This window comes from Poeciliopsis prolifica, unplaced genomic scaffold (assembly GCF_027474105.1).
Source record: "Poeciliopsis prolifica strain line A6 unplaced genomic scaffold, Auburn_PproV2 SCAFFOLD021, whole genome shotgun sequence".
In the NCBI taxonomy this organism is placed as follows: Eukaryota; Metazoa; Chordata; class Actinopteri; order Cyprinodontiformes; family Poeciliidae; genus Poeciliopsis; species Poeciliopsis prolifica.
The window spans coordinates 7,745,465-7,769,643 of NW_026562396.1; the positions used below are offsets into that span (position 1 = coordinate 7,745,465).

The window sequence follows — 24,179 nt, forward strand, 5'->3', positions numbered from 1 at the left end:
TGCTGTGAAAAAAAGTATTTGACCTCTTACAGATTTCTTTAGTGTTTCTTGATCAATTGAGTCCATACTCAATTGATCATTGATCAATCTTGCTGTACTTCAGGTTATTGGCTTGTAGCTTGATGAGTGAGTTTGAGCTCACATGCTGATGTTTAGAGGACAATCATTCACTGGTGTCTCAAAGTCTTAGAAAGTGGCATGAAACCGTTTCCAAACCAAATATTATTTACTCATTGAGAGCTTTTTGCCTACTTCGTGTTGTACCATTTAGGTGAAATCTTGATTCCTCGGGTCTAACTAATCGGGCCTGTGTCTGATTAATGCGTCTAATGAAAGTTAGGTGATGAATTTTAGATCGGATGAGGTTGGTTTGGACAGTTTTCACATTTAAAAAGCGTACTTGGTGTTTATCAAACCAATTTTTTAGAATTGATTTGATGTTCTTATGCATTGAAGTGTGGCATCTACAAATACTTCACCATCTCGTGTGTATATCTATACATTTTCCTATCATCTGAGTTACTTCCTGCGCCGTGATTGATCCAAGGTTTTAAAATCAATCTTGTGTTTTAATACTGACTTGAAACCACATTGTGCAAGATCTCACTTCAGCACTGATAACGTCGTCTCCTATAGCTACCGCAAACTAAATCTGCTTCTGTAAAGCAGAACAGCACTCTGTCAAGGTGTCAGAGACGATATTGTTGTGCTCAGCGGAGGCCAACGCTCACACGGCACAAAATTCCACGACTGTGGCATAACATAGGGTCACGCTGGTAGATTTGACATAAATCACATGTAACCTTGTTGAAGCAGATGACTCACCAGGTCTCGGACAAGAGGCACTGTCCTTTTGCGGCGCAGATCTGGCATGCTGTCAATACCATAAAGAATGCTGCCAGCCCTGTAGAAGTGGACAGATTTAAGGGGTATTAATATCATAATAATGCCATGCTGGGCGAACATTACTACGGTGAAAGGGGGGCGCGTGATTTACACGGCCAGCAAACGCCATGGATCATGCCTCCTTCCGAACCTGCCGTACCCCCACTTTCCCTTCGCTTTGCACGGCGCGAACCTCCTACAGCCTCCTACAGGATCCACTGCAGCTCAACACTCCATCTTTCTCTCCGTCTTCTAAGTGATTTTTTTTTTGTCCCCCTGCCTTTACAGACTTACTTTTACCGGCATCACCTTAACTGTCACTCAAAGCCTCTTTAATGACCTCAACATGACATCGGGGGCCCCAATGCCTCCACACAGATAAAGCTCCAGAAGCTCTTCTGTCAGCCTCTGTGTCGTGACACGCAGAGCGGGGCCTTTGCTCTGGCTTCTGGGCCGACTCTACCCGAGGAAGCGGCCCGAGCCGCAGATAGCTGCTCGTCGTGGGCGCAGCGGGATCTCGCACCGCGAGGTTCTGCCACGTTAAGGATGCCGTGACATCTCTTGCGACACGAAAGACGTGTTACCCGTTTCTGACTCTTATTAAGAGTTAGTAGTTCTTGAGTTGTTTTAATGAGGTGTGGGTTGGCTCGGTGTTTGGGCCAACTGCGCTAACTGCACAAGCAGTAAAAGACACGGCACTGCTTTTAAATCAGTGGAGTGGCCGTGTATTGAAAGCCTGGTAAAAAAAGAAAAAAGTTACAGAGTGGCAGACAAACAAACAGAAGCACATTTTTGATAGAGCTGCACAATATACTGTATCACAGGCAACACAATATCATATAATGTTGTTTTTAAGTTATTTAAGTGCCCAAAGGTTTGTATTATTATTATTATTATTGTTGTTGTTGTTGTTGTTTTCATTTAATATTTAAATAATATTATAATCACAAAAGACGAGTCAGCTGCTATATTTGAAGCCATGACAGTCAGTGGGAATATTACATTTTAGAGATGAACAGATCAGATTTTTTCCTGACCGGTACCAATATTTAGGGTTCTGTTTTCTCAAAGGAAGCGACCTAAGCCTTCAACAGCCTTAACGTTTCAATTAAAGTAAAAAAAAATAAATACATTTAAAGAATGCAAAAAGGTACTATTATGTTTGCCTGGGATAAAAATAGTGAGACTTATTTGTTTTACTGCGTTTCTTTGTTTGTTTGCTTGTTTTAGGTAAATAAAACGTTTCTTGTATTTGTCCTTCCAATGATAAGTCAAATTCAATTAACAAAAATGAATTTCGATTTCTAACTGAAGCGCTGCTAAATATTACCTATACATATATACGTATTTGATCTGTTGAATTGACCTTTACTGTCATTGACATTAACAGTTTAAGTGATCTGAGCTCTCAATGACTGCTGATAACTTTAAAGTTCAATAACAAATAAAAAAAAATTAATCACAATCGGATGTTTTCCAAATAATTTCCAAAACATCATCTAAACACTTTTAGTTTTTTTGACGTTTGAGAAGCAATGTGGGTTGAAATGTCTGCACATCACTACAATGTAAAGGCCTTAGCGTTTGTGATTTCACTTTAACTGTCGTGTGTCAAAAACAGGAAACATGATCCTTGAGTTGGACAAACTCTCTGCTTGCGGTATTTCAGCGAACTGTTCCTGAGTTTGAAAGCACCAAACTACACAGGAAGTCCCATTTGTGTAACAGCGAACCAATCAGATCATGACATGAGCCACCACTCACCCTCCGGTCTGCAAACCGAGCAATTTGGGATCCAAAATACTGCGAGGCTGTAGAGAAGAGAGACACAGTGTAAGCCTAGACGTACAAGGAGAGCGCACAGAACAAAAACAAACAGTGGCAAAAAAAAAAAAAAAAAATGAAAAATGCACAGCATGACAACGCTTGGGAGACTGCATGTCAGTTCAGGACTGGATAAATGACTGGAGAGGGCGGAGGGGGTAGCACAGAACGAGGAGAGAGGAGGAAATCACTACAGGCGAGATCCAAATTATTCCACAACGGTGCAATTTGTGGGCTCAAGACTGAGAGCTTTGCTGCACTAGATGCTTCAGGCAAGATTCGCCTATTGTGTAACTCTCCCTCCTCACTGGACAAGGGCCTATTTTAAAGCACATCATTTCTAATAAAACACACAACAAAAAAATAAGTAAAAATACATATATATATCTGTATATATATATGTGTGCTGAATAAAAGAAAAATCAGCTGAAAATGACTACAAAATGATATATGCTGCGTAGTCTTCAAACCACACAAATTTCACCTTTCGCTGATCTTCAAGAAAACACTCACAGCTTCGCACACATGGACAATAGGTGGAAAAATTGTCACCACGGCGACACAAGGAACACACATGCACATGCAAGAAAATCACACGTGTCCAATCAGGTGATGTAAAATAGTAAAACCTGAGTGTCCAAAGCACTGGCGTCTGGAAGGAGAGAACGACAAGAGGAGAACAAGTTAGAAGGGATCAGCTAGCTGGAAAACGCCAGGGGCTTTTGGAAACTTTTGTCACTTTTTTGTCGTTTGACGACACAGTCGTGTCTCCGGCAGAAACTTTTGCAGAAGCGGAGACAGAGTCAGGCGGCTTAAGAGAAATTACCTCTGAAGAGAAGAGCAGCTTGAAACCAACAGAGGGACTTTTGTAAAGCAGGCATTTTTTGTGGAAGATTAAGAAGATCTAAACCTTTCTGGCACAACTCCAACTGCTTCCAAAGTGCACAGTGAGGGACAAAACTCTAGTGAGGAGAAGAATGTTGCAACACCTGAAATACTTAAGAAATCACCTCATAGGCTTACATTTCAAAATCATTACAGGTGACGTTAATAACGCATAGCTGATGTGTTTAAAGTAGAAGAAATGGGCAAGCCAAGACCAAATTAGGACAGTTTGATAATGAGGTCACGTAATTGGCCAAGATGCTGGTTTAGGGTGTCCCTGGTACACAATAGTCACAAAAGACAAGGTGTAACGTGACGTCACCCACCCAAAACCCCCCAAAGAAACTGCTTACCGACGATGACTAGCGTACGCATGATATATTCAAAGGAAAAGGGATGCAGTGCTTTGCTACTAATTGTCAACAGAGCTAGATAACAAGTGCCAAGGATGTCACAAGTCAAAAGGCAGTAAAACATTTTAGTTAATAAAAAATGGCGAGGGAGAGGGGAGTAGGTCAGTCATGCCAGCTTGACTTTGTTGAATTTGGTGTTTCGGTCCAGTTAAAAACAAAAAAACGATGACTCACAACCCAACTCTCTTTAGATCTGCTGATCCCTTGCTGTGTTCAGACAATCACTTACTCATAATCACTGAATGAACATCAAGCGTGTAAACATAAGACTGTTCTTTGTGTGGGAAATGTTTGCATTTTTTTGCTGTAGAATCCTTAGAAATTGGTGGAGCAGCTTTCAATCAGCTTGCCAGGGAAACGGGTCTGTGTGTAGTACACAGATAAGTAAAGAACAGCCGGGATTTGAAGTTGTTCTTCGACATTTTCTTTGAGGAATGTAGCAAAGTTCAGGACAACGTGCCCTGCTACAAGTGTGTGAGGTGACTCAGGGAAGCGTTTGAGCTGCATATCAATGAATTCAAGATGCTAAATGTTACCTCAGTAACCAAGTATGGCATCTGATGCTAGTTGCCATGGCATTTCTTCAGCGTGTCCAGTGGAGTCGGTGCCTGGGTGGATCAGGGCGTTTTTGCAGCAACAATGTAATGCCTGACTGGTATTTTTAACTAAGGAATTGCAGAATCGCCATTAAAAGTGTTTGTCTCTAATCGATGGCATCACCTGAGTCAACACTCATATTTATGTAGATATGGGACATTAGGCAGGTATAATTACTTAGCCTCACGTTACTATTTCAAAGACCAAAGGAGGAGATTAGGAAGGCAAACGTCTAATTGTTGTCCTGGTGATCCACGGGTGATTTTACAGCAGCGTAATCAGGACATAATGCGTTACTAAGAGACTACATCTGCTCGCAAGAGAAAGATCAAATTTTAATTCTGATTAAAACAGCCCAGCAGGCTGTTCATCGTTGGAAGTTTGCTTCATAAACAACAGCGCGAGCCAGAGTAGCTTGGCTGTTCAATTTTTAATGTGCTGCATTCCGCCGTGCTTGATCGGTTTAATTAAAAGCAAAAACTGTTGGATTGAACAATATTCGTCGATAACTCTTTCGCGTAACCATTATGCTGAACCTGCGTATCGACCCAGAGAGCAGTGATAGAGCTTCACTGCCTTTCTACTGCGCACTGCAAGTCCAGATCTTTTTAAGATGAGCGACCCTCGTGGAAGCTCTGCGATAACAGCGGTGCGATAAACGTCTCTCCCAGTTCAGCACGTGGTAGATTGTAAATGCTAATTAAAAGGTTGACTCTGCAAGGGATTTTTTTTCCCCCTTGTTTCTTTTTTCTTCTTCTTCTTTGCGATCGTGTTGTTTGTGACGTGAACGCTGAGAAAACTGCATTTCGGATAGAGGTGAGCTGCCAGCCGTACCAGGGACAGCAATCAACTGAGTCCCTTTCAGCAGAGCCTTATAAGATAGAGGCATTACTCTACCTGTAAGTCTGCAGCAGCACCAGATAAAGCCAGGTTACAAAGATAGGCTGCAGGCTGCTGATATAAACCTAATTTCACAGGAGCCTTAAATCTGTGGAACAAAAATGTAACTGATTGATAGAAACCCTCAGTGTGTGTGACTGTGTGCGTGCGCATGTGTGTGCTGAGGGGCGAAGTGTTGTGGAGGTGACAGCTGCAGTAACAAATCCGTCTTTCGGGCTGCTGACACACACCAACACGTTGTACATAGATCACAGCTCTGTGGAGCAGTAAAGCTTGCACCTGGCCGGCAGCATTAGCAGAACCGACCAATGCCTCCCTGAACTCAACCAGAGGGACTGACACAAGTCCAAATGTAGCGGTGCAGTTCCCTTTCCTGACAAATACAAATGCCTGTAGAGGAAAAAACAAAAAACAAGTTTTCATCTTGGATTTATCTGTTGCTGGGTTGCCTTGTTTTTTGAAGTTGAGCCACTTCTCACAAACTACTTCTCATTTTGACGCTCCTCAGAACGGTTGTAAACGGCATAATGGAAAGGCATTGTTGTGATGATGTGCTGAAGGCAAAGCGACAGAAAGAGAAGGAGCTTCTTAAAGAGACAAAAGGCCAATTTCAAGGTGTCAATTTGACTGAACGTAACAAAGTAACTTGACTGTGGCATAAAATAGCACTACGTGCCTGGAAAATACATAATGCTGCCGCTTTAAGAGATTGTAATTGTCTTTATACCCTTGAAGATTATCTACATTTTATCAAGGTTCAACCACAAACTTAAATGTTATTTTCTAGAGCACTTTGTGTTTTAGCCCAGCAAAAAGTAGGCCATTGTTCTGTAGAAGAAAGAAGTTGATCTGTGGTTGTTAACATTTTTGGGGCAGGACTATTTATTTTGCTCACTTTACTTTGATATCCCTGAATTAACTCCAGGGGAACCAATTGCCTTCAGAAGTAAACTCAATAGTAAATAGATTGTGCCAGTGTATAATTCAATATTAGTACAAATACATCTGAAGGCCTCTGATGTTTTTTTAGAGAGCTTCGTCCTTCACCAAGGCCCCAAGACACACCAAGCGGATCAAGGAAAAAGTTGCTAAGACGTTTCAAGCACTTTTGGCATTTCAAGAAGCTCAGTTAAAAATCCAACGCTACTGCACAACTAAAAATTTCTTTTTTCGCCTGAATTGTGAGGGTGAGCTTGACGTAAATGTCCCGTTTTAACTCTGGAGGAGCTGCAGATATGCTCATTTTTGGCCTTTCAGAAAAATGCTGCACACAGTTGTGGCAAATTGCCCTAAAATCACAATCCCCGCAGTGAAATTAGTGTGGCAGCATGACGCCACACCAGAGAAAAATTGTTAAAGGCTCCAAAGAGGCTGGAGCAAAGATTCATATTCCAGCAGTTCAACAGCCCTAAACACTTTATGCCCGACTATAAAAGTATGGTTGCATTTGTTGTTGTGCATTTTCCAGCAGGCTGTCTGACAGGTTCTGACAGGTTCTTTCCAGACAACATAGAGATCAACACTTCACTCCCGCTCTAACACCAAATTCAGAATTATGTTAAATGAACCTAGTACACGCAGTGATATGCAATATGCTATTTAATCTCTGAATGATTCATAATTTATTGCTTTAATTTAAGCTCCATATTCCTGTAAAGCAAATTTGATATTGGATCATATAACCTTTTTAAAGTGATGTCTGCAGCATAGTTTATAATGAATCTCAATTCCTTCACCGGGGAATATTACCATATGCAGGTAATATGGGTTTCCCTAGGCTGCTCAAAATGACCAATATTGCTACCATATTTTAAGACTGAAGCAAAAAAAAAAAAGTCATAAAAGAAGTTTTTTTTTTTCAAAGTATAAGAAAATCACATGATTTGATACTGAGCTCTTCTAAAATACTGGCATGCCAGGGAGATTCTTATTGCATGTCTGTGCCACACAAAGCAAATAATAGTTTATTAGCTTCTCAGCACAAGAGTGCAAGTTAAATATCACCATTTCTACTCCATCCTAACAGTAAATGCTAGAAGTGTAACTAGAAGTCTGTTGCTTAACCAACTTAATTCAGAATTTGACTTTGTCAAACAAGCTTTTTATCCTCCATACAATTAGCAACAAGAATCTCTGATCTCAAACCAGTGAGGCTCATAAATGAGTGGCTTTTGCAGAAAATAAGACCTGATAAATTCCATTCGAAAGCCATTCATGACTGCAGATTAAGACAAAATTCTACCTGGCTGCATCATTGGCTGCATGTAACTCCAAGTCCTTGGCAAGGTAACGTTCCCACGTCTGTCTCTGATGTTGCACATTAACAAAAGAAAAACTGGTGTTGAGTGAAAACTGGCCCCCCACACCCTGAGACAGCTTTAGTCATTCCAAAACCTTTATTCTGTGATAGTCAAATAAAAAGCTTTAAAATGTCTTGAAACTGATGATAATGACCATGGTTATTTGGAAGATGAAACGGAGGAAACCGAGCTTATAATAGTCACATATTTCAAAGCTGAACTTCTGAACATTTTGGACGTAAAAATACGGCAACCATTTTTTTTTTTTTTATCACTGCCTCACACTAAATCAAAGCACTAGACAGTCAAATTACTATTTTCTTAAAGACTAAGGAATGAAAAAAAAATCATTTTTGAATAATTATTAGAAGTTTACATACGTCTAACTTTGCCCTTTAACCTCCACGGCTTTGGTCAAATGGTTCAAGTAATCTTTGTCAAAGTTGTGCGTGGGGTCATTTTTCCAGCTACAGGACAAATCTGTGCCCAATCTGAGACGGGACCTTGCTGATGTTTTGAGATGTTTCTTCAATATTCGTGCTTAATTTCCTTTACTTATGAAGATGTTCTCAGGGTCGACAGAGTTCACCTTGTTCCTCACACTGTAGAGATCGTCATTATAGCGAAATGCTTCAACGTTAGCATCAGCAGGCCTTCCCTCGAGTATATTTGCAATCGGAAATCTTTATGTTTGTGTTGCTCTTGAAGTCATTTTTTTTATGTCAGGCAGTAAGAGGGGAAACAAAAAGCATTATTTTTTACACAGTGTTTATAAAATAAATTCACCCTTTTGTTCACAAAGTGCATGTAAATATCAGGTTTTAACTGCACTAATGCCATGTTTCTGATTATCCTTATCCAAAACCCTGTTAAAATGTTTTCTGAAAACTATGTGTGGTGACAATATTTTAACAAGAAGAAAATTCTCAAAATCAGTAAGAACGGCCTCAGAAACATTTGCTTTAGGTTTGCGTATTTCTGCAAAATAACTGAACAGATTTATTCACAGGTCCAGTTTGGACTTTATTCCCAGAAGGTAAAAGTAACTTCGCACAACAAATAATTATGTCACATGTAGCAGTGACTCATCTATTGGCTACGATGGCCAATCATTTAAATATGATTAAATATTCATATCTAATCTGAAAGACACAACTTCCCCACATTGTGTGTGAGGTAGAAACAGATTTTCTCCTTGTCCTCCCACATACCAATTCAGACGGTGTGCTGAACTGGACGGAAATACAGTACATCAGATTCTCTGCATATGCATTTTTCATATCCACACTGTATCAGGAAGTGATGCACTAAGCATAAAGAGGGTCTACCTCCTGTGCTCCCTGAGGAGCAAACAACAAACTTTATTCGCATCAGGCCTTTATAAATATTCCTAGCGAGGCTGACCTGGTTACAAAATGCCCTTGAGAGGTGTAAATTAGCATCTGAATGCAGACTCTACTGTAGCCCGTTGAAGACAGATGTAAGAGTACAGCAGCACTGCCGAGACTCCCGACGTGGCTCGCGGTCAGGCCAGACGGGGCTCTCTGGACCGTGAGCGAGAGGCGAGCGTGGCGCCTGCGAGGGATTTGATTGGTAGCAAATTGGACACAATTTAGCCCCAAACCTATTTGTGTTGCCGGATTTTTAAATGTGTTTTTGTTCAACCGATGGGAGATGAGAAGGACAGACAACCAAATGCTGCAAAAAGTCTTTGACTGAAAAACGTATTTATGTTTACAATATCTTAGTAAGCGATCAGTGAAAGAATCTTTTTTGGGGGGGCATTACTGAAGACAAAATCTATAACTTTTAGTCCAAAAAAGTCACCAGGGGTATGAATAATTTTGGGTTTCATTCCAATGTTGTTTACAATTCAATTAAAGCAATAAAGTAATCTATTGAAAGAAAGAAATATATTTGTATATACAAAAAGGTATATACACATATATAAACTCCAACACATTGCCTGGATAAGTGTGTAAAGTAACAGAGAAACATTTATTTTTCAAAGGGACAGAACAATTTCCCGGCATCATATATTGCAAGTACTGGACTTCAAAATTGATTAAAAGAAATGAGACAGAAGCTGGAAAGTGGGGCAGCAGAGATACTCATTGTATCGTGAAAGGAGCTGAAAGAATTTGTTATAAGTGTTGGTTGTGTTTGACGTGTGACAACAAACTCCTGTAGTGCTAAAGACAGAAATATTTTCTACCAAACAAAAGCCTTTCTGTGACTCTGCTCTTTGATGTGCCAAAAGCCAACCTCATTTCTTAAGAAATGATTTGAAAAGTTATTTTCAGAGCCCAACCAACAATCCATCACTGGTAGAAGACCAAACAAAGTAAAACATGGCAGCAGCCACATCATGATGTGGGGTTTCCCTTCTTCAAATAGCTGAATCAATATTCAGTTCCAGCTACCAGTCACTTTTCACTAAAACATTCATTTGGTTGAATTGTACAGGATATGTGTCACGATGTGTAAAATTGTCTTTTTTTGTTTGTTTTTTGTATTTTCCAGTTTCTTTCATGATGTAAAAAGCGGGGCTTTTTAACATAATACGTTCTCTTTTGACAACGTATTTGAGAAAAGAGCAGAACCCGTTGCCCTAAAATTAGAATATAGACAAGTTTAGGAGGTGAAAAAAGAAAATATGAAGCTCTTTCAGAGTCCAACTGTTCTCACTTCTACTATGTTTATTCCATCCAACGAGATTTGATTCGCAAGCTTTGTTGCTGACCTAAACCGCCTGACTGTGAGAACCTCAGCGGGACCAGGAGGGTCAAGAACTTTTGATCTGCAGCAGGAACAGAAAATTTCATAGCGGAAGGTTCTTTTCATGGCCTGAAGAAAGCAGTTTCATCAGTGAGTCAATTTTATTGTTTGGTAAAACTTGGCCTTGTCAGCTGCACTGCATCTTGATTTAAGCTAAGAAAGGCTGCGGAGAGACAAATGCAATGCAACCAGATGAATTAGAAAAATGGCCCACCATTAAATAAAGTGCAAAAAGTGAATATTATAAGATCACATAAGGATTATGATAGTCTCTTGCTAATGTTATTAAAATCTTCTGCCACAAGGTAGTCCATGTTTTTCCTGAATATTCATTTGGACAACAGCCACACTGGCGCTTTTAGCTTTACTCTTTGGTACAGGTAAAAGGTAAAGGTAATTTTATTTATATAGCACATTTTCAGCAGCATGGCAACACAAAGTGCTTTGAGTAACAAACAAACTATAAAGCATTAAGCTCAAGAAAAAGTGGCTTTAGCCGATGGCTATCTCTTTTCAGTTTCTCAACTCAAAAGGTTTATAAACTGTAAGATTGCTACTGATTTCACTAAAACATAAAGTTATCAACATGAACATGTCGTCAAAATGTACCACATCATCAAATTCATACCATACATAATGGTCATTTGTTAGATTTACAGCATATAAAGTTTTCCTTCCTGTATTACTTTTGAAATAGTTAGTCAAGAAGCCTATATGTTGATGCAAAAATGACATTCATGCTCAATTGTTTTTATTGGAAAAACAACCCTGCCAGGTCATTTCTTTTGCAATCAACATTATAATTTTGTTTGATGCCGTTGTGCAAGTTGTTGAAAATGCACCAAAACAGAATTGTGGGATTTGGAATATGTCTGTGTTACTTTTCTTTTGACCACAGAATGCTGAGGACTCAAATGCCATATAAGCAGTGCTTTCTGCATTCAAGCTAAACCACCTTCACATTACCTCTAAAAAAATAAGTCTTAACAGTTTCTTCCTTTTTTTTTTGCCTGTGTGTTTGTTTGTCAGTATGTTTGTATGTATGCATATACTGTACATACTTACCAGATAGGTATATTCGAAACAAATTGTTGTAATTTAAAGACAATTTGAATGCATAACTGAAATTTAGTTGGGTTTCTCACTTTTGTGTAACCTTAAAGTATAAGCATATTAAAACTTTCTGAGGCTTCAGGAACTTCAAAAACACACACACAAAAAAAACAAAGTGATGGTATAATAAAGGTTAAGAAGGGAAAAGTCATACCTCCAGCCAGAATCTGCTGCTCCAGTTCAGCCATCTGTTTCCTGTAAGCTCTCAGTGCTGCCTCCTTGAATGTGGGTCGAACACGCTTCTTGGGTGGCGTCTCCACCGGCTTCTCCTCTGGAACATTTTTGTTTTCATCCTCCTCCTCCTGTTGTTGTTGTTGTTCCTCTTTTTCAGAGACTTCAACAGCCTCCTCTGCTATTTCCTCTACCTCGTACAACTCTTCCGCACCCTCTTCCATTTCCTCGGTTACATCATTATCCTCAGTCTCAGGCTCTTCAACATCCACATACTCAACCATTGCATCGTATTCAGCAGTGTCCTCGGTGAGCTGGTTGTCATAATCCTCACTGTACTCTTCTTCGTACTGATCATCCAAGCTGCAATCATACTCCAAAACCCGGGTTTTGTTACTTGTATCAAAATCACCCGGGGCCTCCAAATCCTGCGATGCCTCAAGATCCTGAGAGGCATCATTGTCTTGAGAGGGCTCAATGTCATCAGACACATCATAGTCCTGAGAAGTCTCACATTCCTGTGCAAGCTCATCTGTGTCCTGGTTCTCGTTAACATTAGTCCTGTTTTCCAGGTTGGCTAATACCTGCTCCATCACTTCAACGTAGTGAGTCTCACTGTCCACAGATAGTTCTCCTGGTTCTGCATCTGTATTTTCCTCCTCCGCCTTGCTGAAGACAGGTTCCGCATGAACATCCGGTTCTGTTGCAGCAGGGGAACTATTTGCAGTAGAGGTGGAGAGTGTTCGGAAACGACCCATAAATGAAGACGAGTTTGTTTGCTCCTCTGGAGGAGCAGGGGTGCCTTGGGAGCCAGATTTCCAAACAACCTCCAGAGCAGACTTAGCTCTTTGGAGAGTGGATCCAAAGCCAAAGCCAAAGGACTTTTCACTTAGATCGATACTAAGTCTACTACTCCAGGTTTTTGGAACTTCATCCACTTTCTCTGTTCGTATCTCACTCTGGCTACGGTACATACTTGAGGACTTGCTCGGGGCCTGTTGAAAGCTATGATTAACATCAAGTTCAGGGAATTTTTCACTGGCACCTGTTTTTGAGGGTTCCTTGGCAACATCTTTAGAAACTGATTTAGGTGCTACCAAGGGAACATCTGTTGGAGATACTTTAGAAGGCTCTTTGGGGGTCACTTTGGAACTCTCTGCAGGAGCTATGTTTGAAACTTCCTTAGGTAGAATCTTAGAAACCTCCTGAGCAGGTACTATAGTTGTTTCCTTAGGTGGTGCTTTAGCCACCTCTTTTGGAACCTCTTTTGGTGGTTTTAAAGCTTCTTTGGTAACTTCTTTAGTAACAGCCTTTACACCCTCTTTAGAAATGACTTTCTGGGGTTCTTTAGGAATTACTTTGGGGGATTCTTTAGGAATTACTTTGGGGGATTCTTTAGGAATTACTTTGGGGGATTCTTTAGGGATGACTTTAGGGGATTCTTTAGGGATGACTTTAGGGGTTTCTTTAGGGATGATTTTAGGGGATTCTTTAGGGATGACTTTAGGGGATTCTTTAGGGGACTCTCTAGGGGTTGAATCTGGAGTCAAGACAGGAGTATCAATTGGAGTTATTTTAGGGCTCTCTTTGGGCGACTCTTTAGGGCTTTCCCTAGGTGTGATTACAGGGCTGTCTTTTGAGATTGCTTTAGGAGTGACCTTTGCAGCTTCAATGGAACTTAACTTAGATACTTCCTTACCTATAGGCTTAGTAGTTTCTTTGGGTATAAATTTAGAATTGTCTTTAAGGACAACTTGAGAGCTTTCTTTAACAGCTGATTTTAATGTTTCTTTCTGTAATTCTTTAGGGGACACTTTAGATGTCACTTTAGGTGAACCTTTAGTAGAAACCTTTGTGTTTTCTTTTGCCAATATTTTAGATGTCTCCTCTTTAGGAGTAGAGACTTTACTTGTTTTGGGCGTCACTTTTGCTGCAGCTTTAGAGGCGTCTTTTGATGATATCTTTGTGCTTTCTTTTGTGATCACCTTACTTCCTTCCCTCGACTGCCGGGAAGAAGTCTTGACAGCTTCCCGTTCTGTGATAGGAGGAATAATATGGGTGGTGATGGGAGGTAAAGAAGCTTCTCTGTCAAGCATCATAAACTCTTCATCTCCTTCAAACTGCAAATCAACCTCTTGACACTTGGTAATGTTCTCTGGAAATCCAGGAATAGTTGATGGGTCAAAAGGGCTGCTGATCTCTATTGAAGCTTCTAAGCCAGAGTCAGCTCCTTGCTCCAGATGATGCCAGTCTTTCCATGGTGAAAGATCACCTTGTAATGATACCTGTGAGCCACTGTAGTGGCTCCTATCACCGGACATGCAGACAAGTCCATTGCTAACCCCACTATCAATAGTTTCAGTAGTCTCAACCTCATTATGTTCATATGTTTGATTATCATGAGGATGACTAGGGCTAGCATACCAAGAGGAGGCCATGTCCTCTTGTTTTCTCTGCCACAGTTCTTGATCTGAGGAGGAAAGGAGGGAGCCACCATTTGCTCGTGTGAAGTATTGACTTTCTGAAAAATCTTCAGAGTATGACTGGCAAAGTTTTGAACAGTCAGACTCCGAACGACTAAGTTTTGGAGTTGAATAATCGCTCTGAGAAAGCCATCCCGGGGTCATATCAGAGTAGTAAGCCTTTGCATGCTTGTCTGTATCATAGTAAGAGTCGTCAGCATAGTGGACTGTTCCTGAGTAGCCTGCTACGTCTCCTGACCTGCTGTGCTCATGGGACCGCCTCTTTTCTGATTTGGACTTGTGAACAGGCTTTGAAATAACCATTGCATATTTATTCCTGCTTAACTCATCCAGCTCTTTATCACTGTCCATGGAATCCCAGTCATCACTTTCTACTACTTTCTCTTTTCCTGAGACTTTTATATCCATACTTTCATATGTTTGAGAGGATGACATTGTTTTGTCTTTCCTGTCTTTTCCATCGTTTGTTAAACTATCAGTAGATACTGTAATCCCTGTACCTTTGAGTTTGTAGCATTTCTTAAGGACTACGTCTCTGTCTTGGGGTGTTGCAAAAATGACAATAATAGGACGAGGCTTTGCATTAGAACATTCTCTTTGTTGCCCTAACCTGTGAGCTAGCTCAATTTTAATTGTTTTATGGGCATCAGTGAAACCCATTTTTTCTTTCAATATTTTGTATATTACACTCTCTGTTTTTTCTGATCTCTCTTCAGGAACGTTGAGAAATCGCAAGGTTGAATTATTGGCCTGGTGGCTAATCTGTTTAATGTAGTCATGGATATCTCTTGTTTCCCTTCGTGACTGGACAAATCCTGATCTAAGCTGTTCAATCTCACTCTGAACCACCTCCACACTGCTGGAGATCTCATCAATTGAGCTCTTAAGGGCATTTACATGGCCACGAAGCTCGGATAGTTCAGTTTCTATCTGACTGATCCCCTGAAGCTCCTTAAAAATCATTTCCATTACATCCTGCGTCTGACTGATGCAACCCGTTGAGGAAGAGCCAGGCTCTAGGGTAGAACTCTTTTGTTGTCGTCCAGCACGGTCCAGAGATTTGCTTCGAATGCCCAGGGTTTTCCTCCAATTGCTCACGTCGGAGTCTGAGGAGACACATTCCTGGCTCTTTTTCCATTTCCTTAACTTGCGTAGAGCTCCCAGCCTAAGCGTATGTAAACTAGAACGTTCCACTCGTTCCCCCTCCGAACTGCCATCAGAGGGAGCCAAACTGATGAGGCTTTTCCTGTTTCGTCTTACTGGCATGGTGTGTGATTTATGCTCATCTAGTCTCCGGACAGGTTTTGTCTCACTCAAGGAGTCAGAGTAACTGCTGTCAATCGAAAGAACCTCAGAAAAGACACTTTCATTGTTATTTAGAAGAGAACTTTTTGGGAGTCCATTTGCTATCGCTACACGATAGCTGAAAGTGGGTGACAACGATGAGCAGTCGTTCTTTCCGTCGTCCTCTTCCAGCGATATGTTACGTGCCGAAGAGCATTTGGAAATCTTTTTGACTGTTGTCTTTAGAGTGGTTGAGAGAGTTAGATTATTTGCTTGCAAATCAGCACTTAATTTGGGCTCTTTATTTTCACTTCTTTCTTTCTTCTTAATTGGGTTTGCCAATTTCTTTGTAAACATTCCTTTGCAAATCTTTTCAATACAGAATAACACAGTCTTGATTAGCGCAGAAACCATGGATGGCAATCCTGTGGATTGGTTTTCTCATCGGGTGAAAGAAGAGGTTGGCTTGTAATGGAGTTCGGGCGAGCCAAGCATATTCTGAATGACAGAACAGAAGCCCAGTTCGCATTCACCAAAACCACAGTTTGTCCGGAGGCTGAAAGACTTTTAAATCTGGTTGCCTTCCGCAGGAAAAAGAACAGTTCTCTGTAAGACAAAAAAAAAAAAGAATTGTTGAAATTGTTCATCCAAGAGCAAATACAAAGTTCAAACATAAATACATTTTTAAAACCCACCTATAACAGTTTAAGTTTGTGAGATGGTTTCTACTGAATGGAGCCTAAACCCAGTGTTAAAATCTAATCTCAAGTCTTTTGCTTGAAGTCATTGAATCCATGAAATTTAGTCAACTTATAACCTTTCTCCTGGTTAGGAATTCAAACTGTATTGTTTGAATAATTGAGAAACATTGTTGTCATGACATGCCGATGGGGGATGTTGCAAAGAGTTGGAGCTACTAACAGAGAAAGTCCCATTTTAAAGCATCAGAGGAAAATAAAAAGTAATTTTTTTTGTTTAAGTAGTATCTCCAAGCAACACAGTTGCTTGATTGTGCTATAAAGTGGCACTGTGTGCTTGGGAAATACATAAAACATCCTCTGCAAAAATCAACATACAAACAGTGTTACCAACTGCACTGAAATATGCTTAAAATTTATGAAGCATGATATTTATCCAATAGAACAAAAATAAAAATGTGCTTTTTCTCAAAGAAAGACAGCAGAACAGAATGACAAGTAATAAAATCAAAGTGCTTATTTCTTCTCCATCTCTGGCTTACGAGTTTTGTTTTCTCTCTAAAACAGAGGGAGAAAATGTTTAATATTAGCAGACAATCATGTTCTAAATCTAAATTTAAAAGCTTTGTTGTCATGTCTGAACAGTAAACGTGTTCCAGTGCTATAAATAACAACAGAATGTGCAAGACAGTGTAGGGAGCCAATGACAGAAAATGTTGACTTTCTGAATGAACAGGAAGTACTGGCCAGCCTATCAGCAAGAGAGAAAGGAGTTGTAATTTTAAAAAACAACAACACATGATTTAATTGACAATACATTAGTTTGAATTTCATGTCGCTAGAGGTAGTTAATACAGGTAGTTAATAAAAAGATGTTTTTATTAACTATTATCCTCCCATGATCTGGAACACAACAAATGTATCTTTTCATAGTAGAATATACACATTAGTTTGATCATCTTACAAACCATCCAGCTTTCAATCCTAATGATGCAAAATGAAGTTTGTAAGTATGCAACATGATTCTAGGTCACGTCTTCAAGGAAGTGTAAATCAAGTCTCAAGTGTTTGTTTTGTCCACTCAAGTGTGATTCCCCAATGTATCTGCAAAACTCTTAAAATGTATTATATCCATTCATCAGTTATTACCCTGTCATTTTAAATGACAGTGTAACTGAGCAAAAAATGCCACCACCAAAATCCTTGTCATTGTCGCTAGTTAAATGGAGCTTTTTTTTTTTTTCCAAAAACATATAAAATCACTTGAAGAGTGGAAAAAAAATTACAAATTTGCAGCTTTTTTGGCTTTTCCTACAGTTAAATATTAAACAAAATTTTGTACAAAATGCACTACACTCCAAATTAGGTCTAAACTAATTGGTTATATGCTATAGGCACTTTAAAACTTAAAGTGAAAAATGTCCCCGCGTTTAATCAAGTATGTGTGTATGTGTCACTAAAGGTCAATATAGCCAGTGGCTACATTGATGTATTCAGCTTTAAGAGCGAGAAGTTGGCCAATCATTCTAATTGCTTCAGCGCAACAATACTGTTGTCAGTGTCTGCAGAACAGACAGCAACAACAGGCTTGAATGAGAAACTTTGAATTTGGTTCCATAAGGAATTTTGAAGGTAATATTTTATATTTATACACTCTGTCTTTCATCGCGTCCTTCTGTTTTTAAGACTTTATATTAAACTTAAAAGCACAGGAAAAAAAAAAGTTTGGCTTTGACTTGAGACACAATACACATTTATGTTTGGACTGATTTGGAGTGAAAGATGTGGGCGTCATTACTAATTAAACCCTGTGATTCACTCACACTGTCGAACACTAGATGTTCCAATTAGTTTAATTAGTATGGTTCGGCACCTACGCTTACAATATGGTTGCACAGAAGAGAAAATAACAATCTTTCAATACTTGTGGGAAAAAAAAAAAGAGGCATTGAGTCATGCATTGTTTAAGCTTCAGTCAGCTGCGGGTAGCAGTGAGAGGTGTGTGTGTGTGTTTTTAGTGTTTTTAGATGGTCAACTGAGTCAAAAAAAGAAGAAGGATGTTGTGTTGCTCAGAGGATCTGACAGCTGCTCTGCATTAGTTCTGGGCTTTAGAGCTTGATCTGTCTACAGTCTCATGACCACAGAGAGACGCTCACTTCAAATGAGCTGTGAAACGCAGCTTCACAGGTAGCTATTATTACGGGCCTCAGAAGAAGGACTATGTGTTGTTAGCTGACAAAACGTAAAAATACCGGTGGTTGGTTTTGTTGTTGTTTTTCGCAATCACTGAATCTGGTATCAGTTAATGTTCCTAAAACACAGATAGATATATCTACATGTAGTTCACTCAAGCTGTCGTCCACATGTTGAAGTTGTCAAAGCCCTCCCAATTAACTCTACTGAGTTTGAAAGAATAAGTCGGGATCTTTTTTTTTTTTATGCAATCCAAAATGAATGAATAAAAGTGACCATAGTTGGAAGCAGGAGTTTCCTGACTCAGCTTGCTCACTCGCATACTGGCGTATAGCCAGAGGCTGCCTTTCTGCAGCTGATGGGTCATGATCCAAAACAGTCCACCCATGAGCAGCATATGTCCACAGATTGCCTCGACTGTTTCCGTCGGGGCTCCTGGGGAGTCAAATTAATTGTATATTTGCGTGATTAAACCTTCGACTTATATTTTGCAATGTTAGCTAGACGTGACGACGCCGATCCAGTATATTTGAAAATGCACATAAAATCTGACGGATTAATTATTTTTTTCTTGAAAGAGCTTCCAAGTTTGTAATTTTTCTTTTTTTTTTTTAAAGCTGTCAAATGAAAATGCTGATTTCTGTTTCTTTTTTCCCTGTTCAACAGTTGCCGGCACAACAGTCCCAACCTGCACAAAATATTGAACTCTATGAAAGGAAGCATGTATTTCCTGGAGATTCATTTTTTACTATTTAACTTTCTTACACTAATATGTTAGTTAGTATTTGATTAGTTAGTTAGTATTTGCTTGTCGCACTCCACTGTGAAGCACATATTAGCCCCTAATATGTGCTGTCATGCTTCACTGTGGTATGTGAGATATGACTCTGGCTCCATCTGGACAAACTGATGGGAAGAATTTAAATTTTTAAAAATTGTGTTTAACGAGTGGCGATCATCAATTGGGGGGCTGCTGCCTTTCACTTCGCACAGCCAACATCCCGGCATCAGCATGTTAAGGTTTGACAAATGAAGCGCCCGTCCTCCTCGCGAGCCAGAGTTGATGCTCAAATGACTTACTAATGCCCACGAGGTATTGCCTGTACCATCCCATTAGAGAGTAATGATGCAGGAATTAAGAAAGGCGAATGACAAATAACTGGATCCCTACGTCACCGGTCACGAGTATTTTAACACGTCGGATCTGCAGGCACGCCTCTGTAGGACGGCTCTGCAATGCATTTGGTTAAAAAAGGACGGCTCTGCAATGCATTTGGTTAAAAAAGGAGATTCTCTTCCCGGCAGAACTCATTCGGAATCCTATCAGTGGAGATAAGTGGCAAGTGAGAATTGGATTCCAGAGAATAAGTTGCAATAGTACAGCCTCAGCCCATCAGAGAATGTGGCTTTGTCTGCAATGTACATTAAATATTCTATGTTCTTACATTCTAGAAAATCTCTCTGGGATTGAAATACACATGCGCGACTGTGGATTCAAATTAAAACGCGTGATGTACTGCACCGTCCTGCACCAGGGGTTTCAAAGGTTGGGGTTGGAAACAAGCCATTCAGGTCGCATTGTCCCTATGTGCTTCAAGTAATTCCAAGGAAACTTGAGTGCAGATAATGAATCAATGAGGTTTTCTCTAAACTGTTTGGAGGACGGAGTAGGACAGGGTTTCGCCTTCGCCACCTGTTGCTGCACTTTTCTTACAAAAAAAAGGAGAAATGTAGATGTCCTGAAGAATTGCAGTTGCTTAAAACTAGCTTACCCTTGGTACGCCAGCCAAAGAAGCAAACAACTAAAGCTACATTGTTTAAAAAACACATTTGGCAAAGTACAAGTGACTGCCTCAGATATCCTGATTAGTTAGTTTGTATTTGCTTCTCTTTTTTCCACAAAACTCACTCTGTAAAGAGCAAAAAACAAAGCAAGACAACTTGTTGAAAATAACCACTAAATTTAGCAGGTGTTTAATTTGCATTAAGATTAAAATAACCAACATATGTTAAAGACGGCACTAGTTTTCTTTTAAACTGAAGATACTACATATACTTTTCTCTGCTGTCATGAGATTATTGCTCAAACCCAACACAGTTATCAGACTCTAGGTCACCGGACCGGCCACTCTGGTCTGCATTCAATGACAGGCATCTTCTTCCATTCATTTTTCACCAGCCGAACCTTTTTCCGCAGCAGTCGTGGCAGGTCAAGAGACGAGTGGCTCATGTGGCAAAATAAATCTGGGTATTCTAGTGGCCCTCTCAAGCCGTCTGTCCCGTTTCACCTTTGTCTGCTTTCGGACTGAGAGAAGCAGGCGAAAGGGGGTCAGTGAAAGCACTCCCTGTGATTTGAGGTGCAGTATTTTTTGTTGTTTTTTTAAAGGGTCTGGCATTAACATCCAGACATTGTCTTTCTTCTCCTCTCGCTCGATCAGTGGTGCGCTCCACAGTTTAACACCTGTACAGCATGTACTATTGCCACCACTCCCCTTTGGAGCAAACACACACACACACAAAAATAAATAAATAAATAAATAAAGAGAGTGTGAGTCGGAAGCATGCTAGCCTATTTCCACTCGCAGCAGTGCAATGCCTGGTTTGTGCGTCGACTGATGCGAACCCCCAGAGTAGGCCAATTTAAGCTCATCCTGCTCCCGTGCTGTGCAGGACTGTTTGTTCCCGTTTCCCTTCTGGCTGAGACCAGAGAGCTTTTCCTGCAAACCTTTCAGAAATTGATGCATATAGATGAGACAAGATTATGTGTTACGTCATGTCTCCAGAGCATACGACTGTGGATTATGGTCGAGTGTGGATGAGGAGGTGCAAAAAAAAAAACATTACAATAAAATAAATAGAAAACAATGTGGTCGTGTGCACGAATGTGCATCCGTGTTGTGCAGCCGTGCATGGAATACACATGTGCCACGCACGTCTCCTCGCATGACTGCTCTCGCCGCATGCGTTTTTTTTTTTTTTTTTTTTTTTTTTTTTTTTTTTTTGCCGCTGAAGAGCATTAGGAGCCGAGCAAGAGGAGGGTGTGTGCATCCTCAGATCATATTGCCCTCACGCCCATCCTTCGCCTCATTCTGCCTGAGTGGTCCATTTCCAAATAGAGGAATATCCGCCTGCAGCTCAGGAAGCAAGCCAGTAGCACAGCAGATTGTCTCCATCCATCCATCAGCGTATTATTTCTTGGGCTGTCTTGGTGGGATCGAGTGTGATTTGGGTCGGTGTGACACAAACAGCTTGATCACATGCGCCCCTTGTTGTGGCCACGTTATGCAGAAGAAGCGGCGGCGTGGGGGGAGAGGTGGGGATTTGGTGGAATCGACAGTGTTTTATTATTATTATTTGGGGGAAGGCTGTGCAAATAAAACTGCAACAGCTGGCATGGATATGAACGCCACCTCGCACTGTTGTATTTCTCACGTCGGCTGCATCGACAGATGATGCCCCGCATCCTTCTCAGATAACGTTTCATTAATGCACTCACAGGGCCACAGGGGGAGGGAAGCAACAAGAAGAAGAAGAAATACAACAAAGTCCAGCCAGTCACAGGTCTCCCATCCACACCCTCCACCCCCACCTCTAAACACAGCATGCACACACACACAAAAAAACCGCGCATCCGGCGCTCCGGACGCGCTGCGCCGCCGCACATACCTGCCGAAATCTCCGCGCGGGACCCAAACCGGAGTGAGCGGAGCGAGCCGTGTGGAGCCGATTCCCCTCTTTGAGCGACTGGTCGGCGCTCGGGAGAGAGAGAGAGCAGGAATGTTGGGGATGAGATGCGCGGAGGGAGGGGACGGAGCGGCTCGGTGGGTGCGCAGCTGGCTCTGCTAATACCAGAGCTCACAGCATCTCCCCGCGTCCGTCAGACATCACAGTCCCGAAGCGCCGCTCCTGCGAGGAAACGCACGCGCACGCCTCTCTCTGTCTCTCTCTCTCGCGCGCTCGCTCTCTCTCTCTCTCTGCCCCCGCCGCCATGCCGCCGACGGCATACAGAATACCCTCCGGTCTTTGGGTCCTTGTTGTAAAAAAACAAAAAAAAAACAACAACAACAACAAAAAAAAACCCTGAGCGATTTTATGCGCTCCGCGACTGATACGCTCTCCTTTTCTCATTGACAGTTTCACCAGCCCGGCTGTGTGTGTGCGGGGCGGTGGGGAGGACAGCGCTGCCGCCGCCGCTGCTGCTGATGATGACTGGCTGGCCGGAGTCAGGCTGTGTTCTCCGGCGGGAGAGCATCACTCTGTCCCCCACTTTCTCGCTCGCTCGCTCTCTCTCTCTCCGTGGGTAGGTGAGTGAGTGAGTGAGTGAGGGAGTGAGTGAACGTGCGCTTGTGCCTACGTATGTGCGCGTGCTCAACTTGAGTAAGGTAAGAGAGACTGACAGACACCGACAGAGAGAGAGAGAGAGAGAGAGAGAGAGAGAGAGAGAGAGAGAGAGAGTAAGAGAGAGAGAGAATTTGGGGTTTTTGGAAACAGCACGTGCTCGTGTAATTCCCTTCCACCTCTTCCGGTGGAAACCTTTGTGATGTAACATGCTAGCAAACTTCAGAATGTTCACTAGCAAGATGGGGGTTCCCGCTATCGTGTTTTTGTTTTGTTTTGTTTATTTGTATTTTTGTGTGTGTGATTTTGCGCAGGTTATATCCATGCGCGATCCCAGCATGCCTGTGGTGCAATTCTGGGCATGACGAGGCGCAGTAGCGCCACCGGGGGGCGGTAGAGAGGGCTAATTGGACAGTTCCCAACGCGTGATACTGTTTTTTTAATGCAGCAACGTTGAAAACGCTTTGGTCAATTCCAACATGTATATATATATTTTTTATTGTTATTTTAGTAATTAATCTATTGATGTTAATAAAATAATGGTCTTTTTTGCCAAAAATGTTTTTTGTTTGTTTTGGTAAGAAATGACATGCTAATAGCTATTATTAATTAAGGCTATTGTGTAAGCAAGGTCAAGATTTGGGCTGAGTTGTACTTTGAACTAATAGATTTTTATGTTTTTGAAAAAAAACAAAACAAAACAAAAATATGTTGTAACGTATCAAGTATGCTGTTGATGATCTCACAGTTTTTTGTAATCATGCCATAGATTTTAAGCTAAGCTATTGCTGAATATCTCAATAAAATCCTTTTTGGTTGTTCCACACAGTGTTTTATTATTATTATTATTATTATTATTATTATTAGCCTATTATTGTTTTATTTTATTTTGGTAGACCGATCATTCCATCCCTGACAAAATTTCTTAGAAATTAATTATTTGCTTAAAAACCTTATTAAATTGGTTAAGTGTTATACCAGTTGTTTGATGTATCTGTTTGTTAGGACTGATAAATGAGAAACAACAAATACAAAAGACTGTTACTCCATTTTTGTTTGTGCAACCTTGTCGTTATTATGTAGGGTTGTCTAACTATCAATGGATTGTAATTTGCTTGCACGAAAGAAGTTTTATGCATCCAAAAGAAATTGGTTGTGGTATCAGAACCGCCTAAATAAGAACTGTACCTCTTCCTACATCTGGCATTGGGAGCTGTCTATTATAAACTGTCTCTACAGCTTGTTAAATACATCCTGGAGTCTAATTGGCTGACCTGCACAGGAACTTAACTTCAGAACACTCATCTTGTTTCTAGC

The 24,179-nt window shown here is 40.8% G+C and overlaps 1 protein-coding gene across 5 annotated transcripts in view; it reads right to left on the minus strand.

The window, feature by feature from the left end:
* LOC129369608 (protein unc-13 homolog C) overlaps positions 1 to 23,116 on the minus strand; it is a 128,614-nt gene extending 105,498 nt beyond the window's left edge. For 3 of the 5 annotated variants that reach the window (XM_055045124.1, XM_055045122.1, XM_055045121.1), the window contains exons 1-5: positions 22,191 to 23,115; positions 11,850 to 16,239; positions 3,339 to 3,361; positions 2,650 to 2,696; positions 826 to 904 (exon numbers count right to left, since the gene is read on the minus strand). In XM_055045124.1, coding sequence (XP_054901099.1) covers positions 826 to 904; positions 2,650 to 2,696; positions 3,339 to 3,361; positions 11,850 to 16,047 — 4,347 coding nt within the window. In that variant the 5' untranslated portion in view covers positions 16,048 to 16,239; positions 22,191 to 23,115. Of the gene's footprint in view, positions 1 to 825; positions 905 to 2,649; positions 2,697 to 3,338; positions 3,362 to 11,849; positions 16,240 to 22,190 lie in introns of all 5 variants that reach the window. The other 2 variants (XM_055045125.1, XM_055045123.1) reach the window with 2 other exon arrangements.
* Positions 23,117 to 24,179: the final 1,063 nt, after the last annotated feature.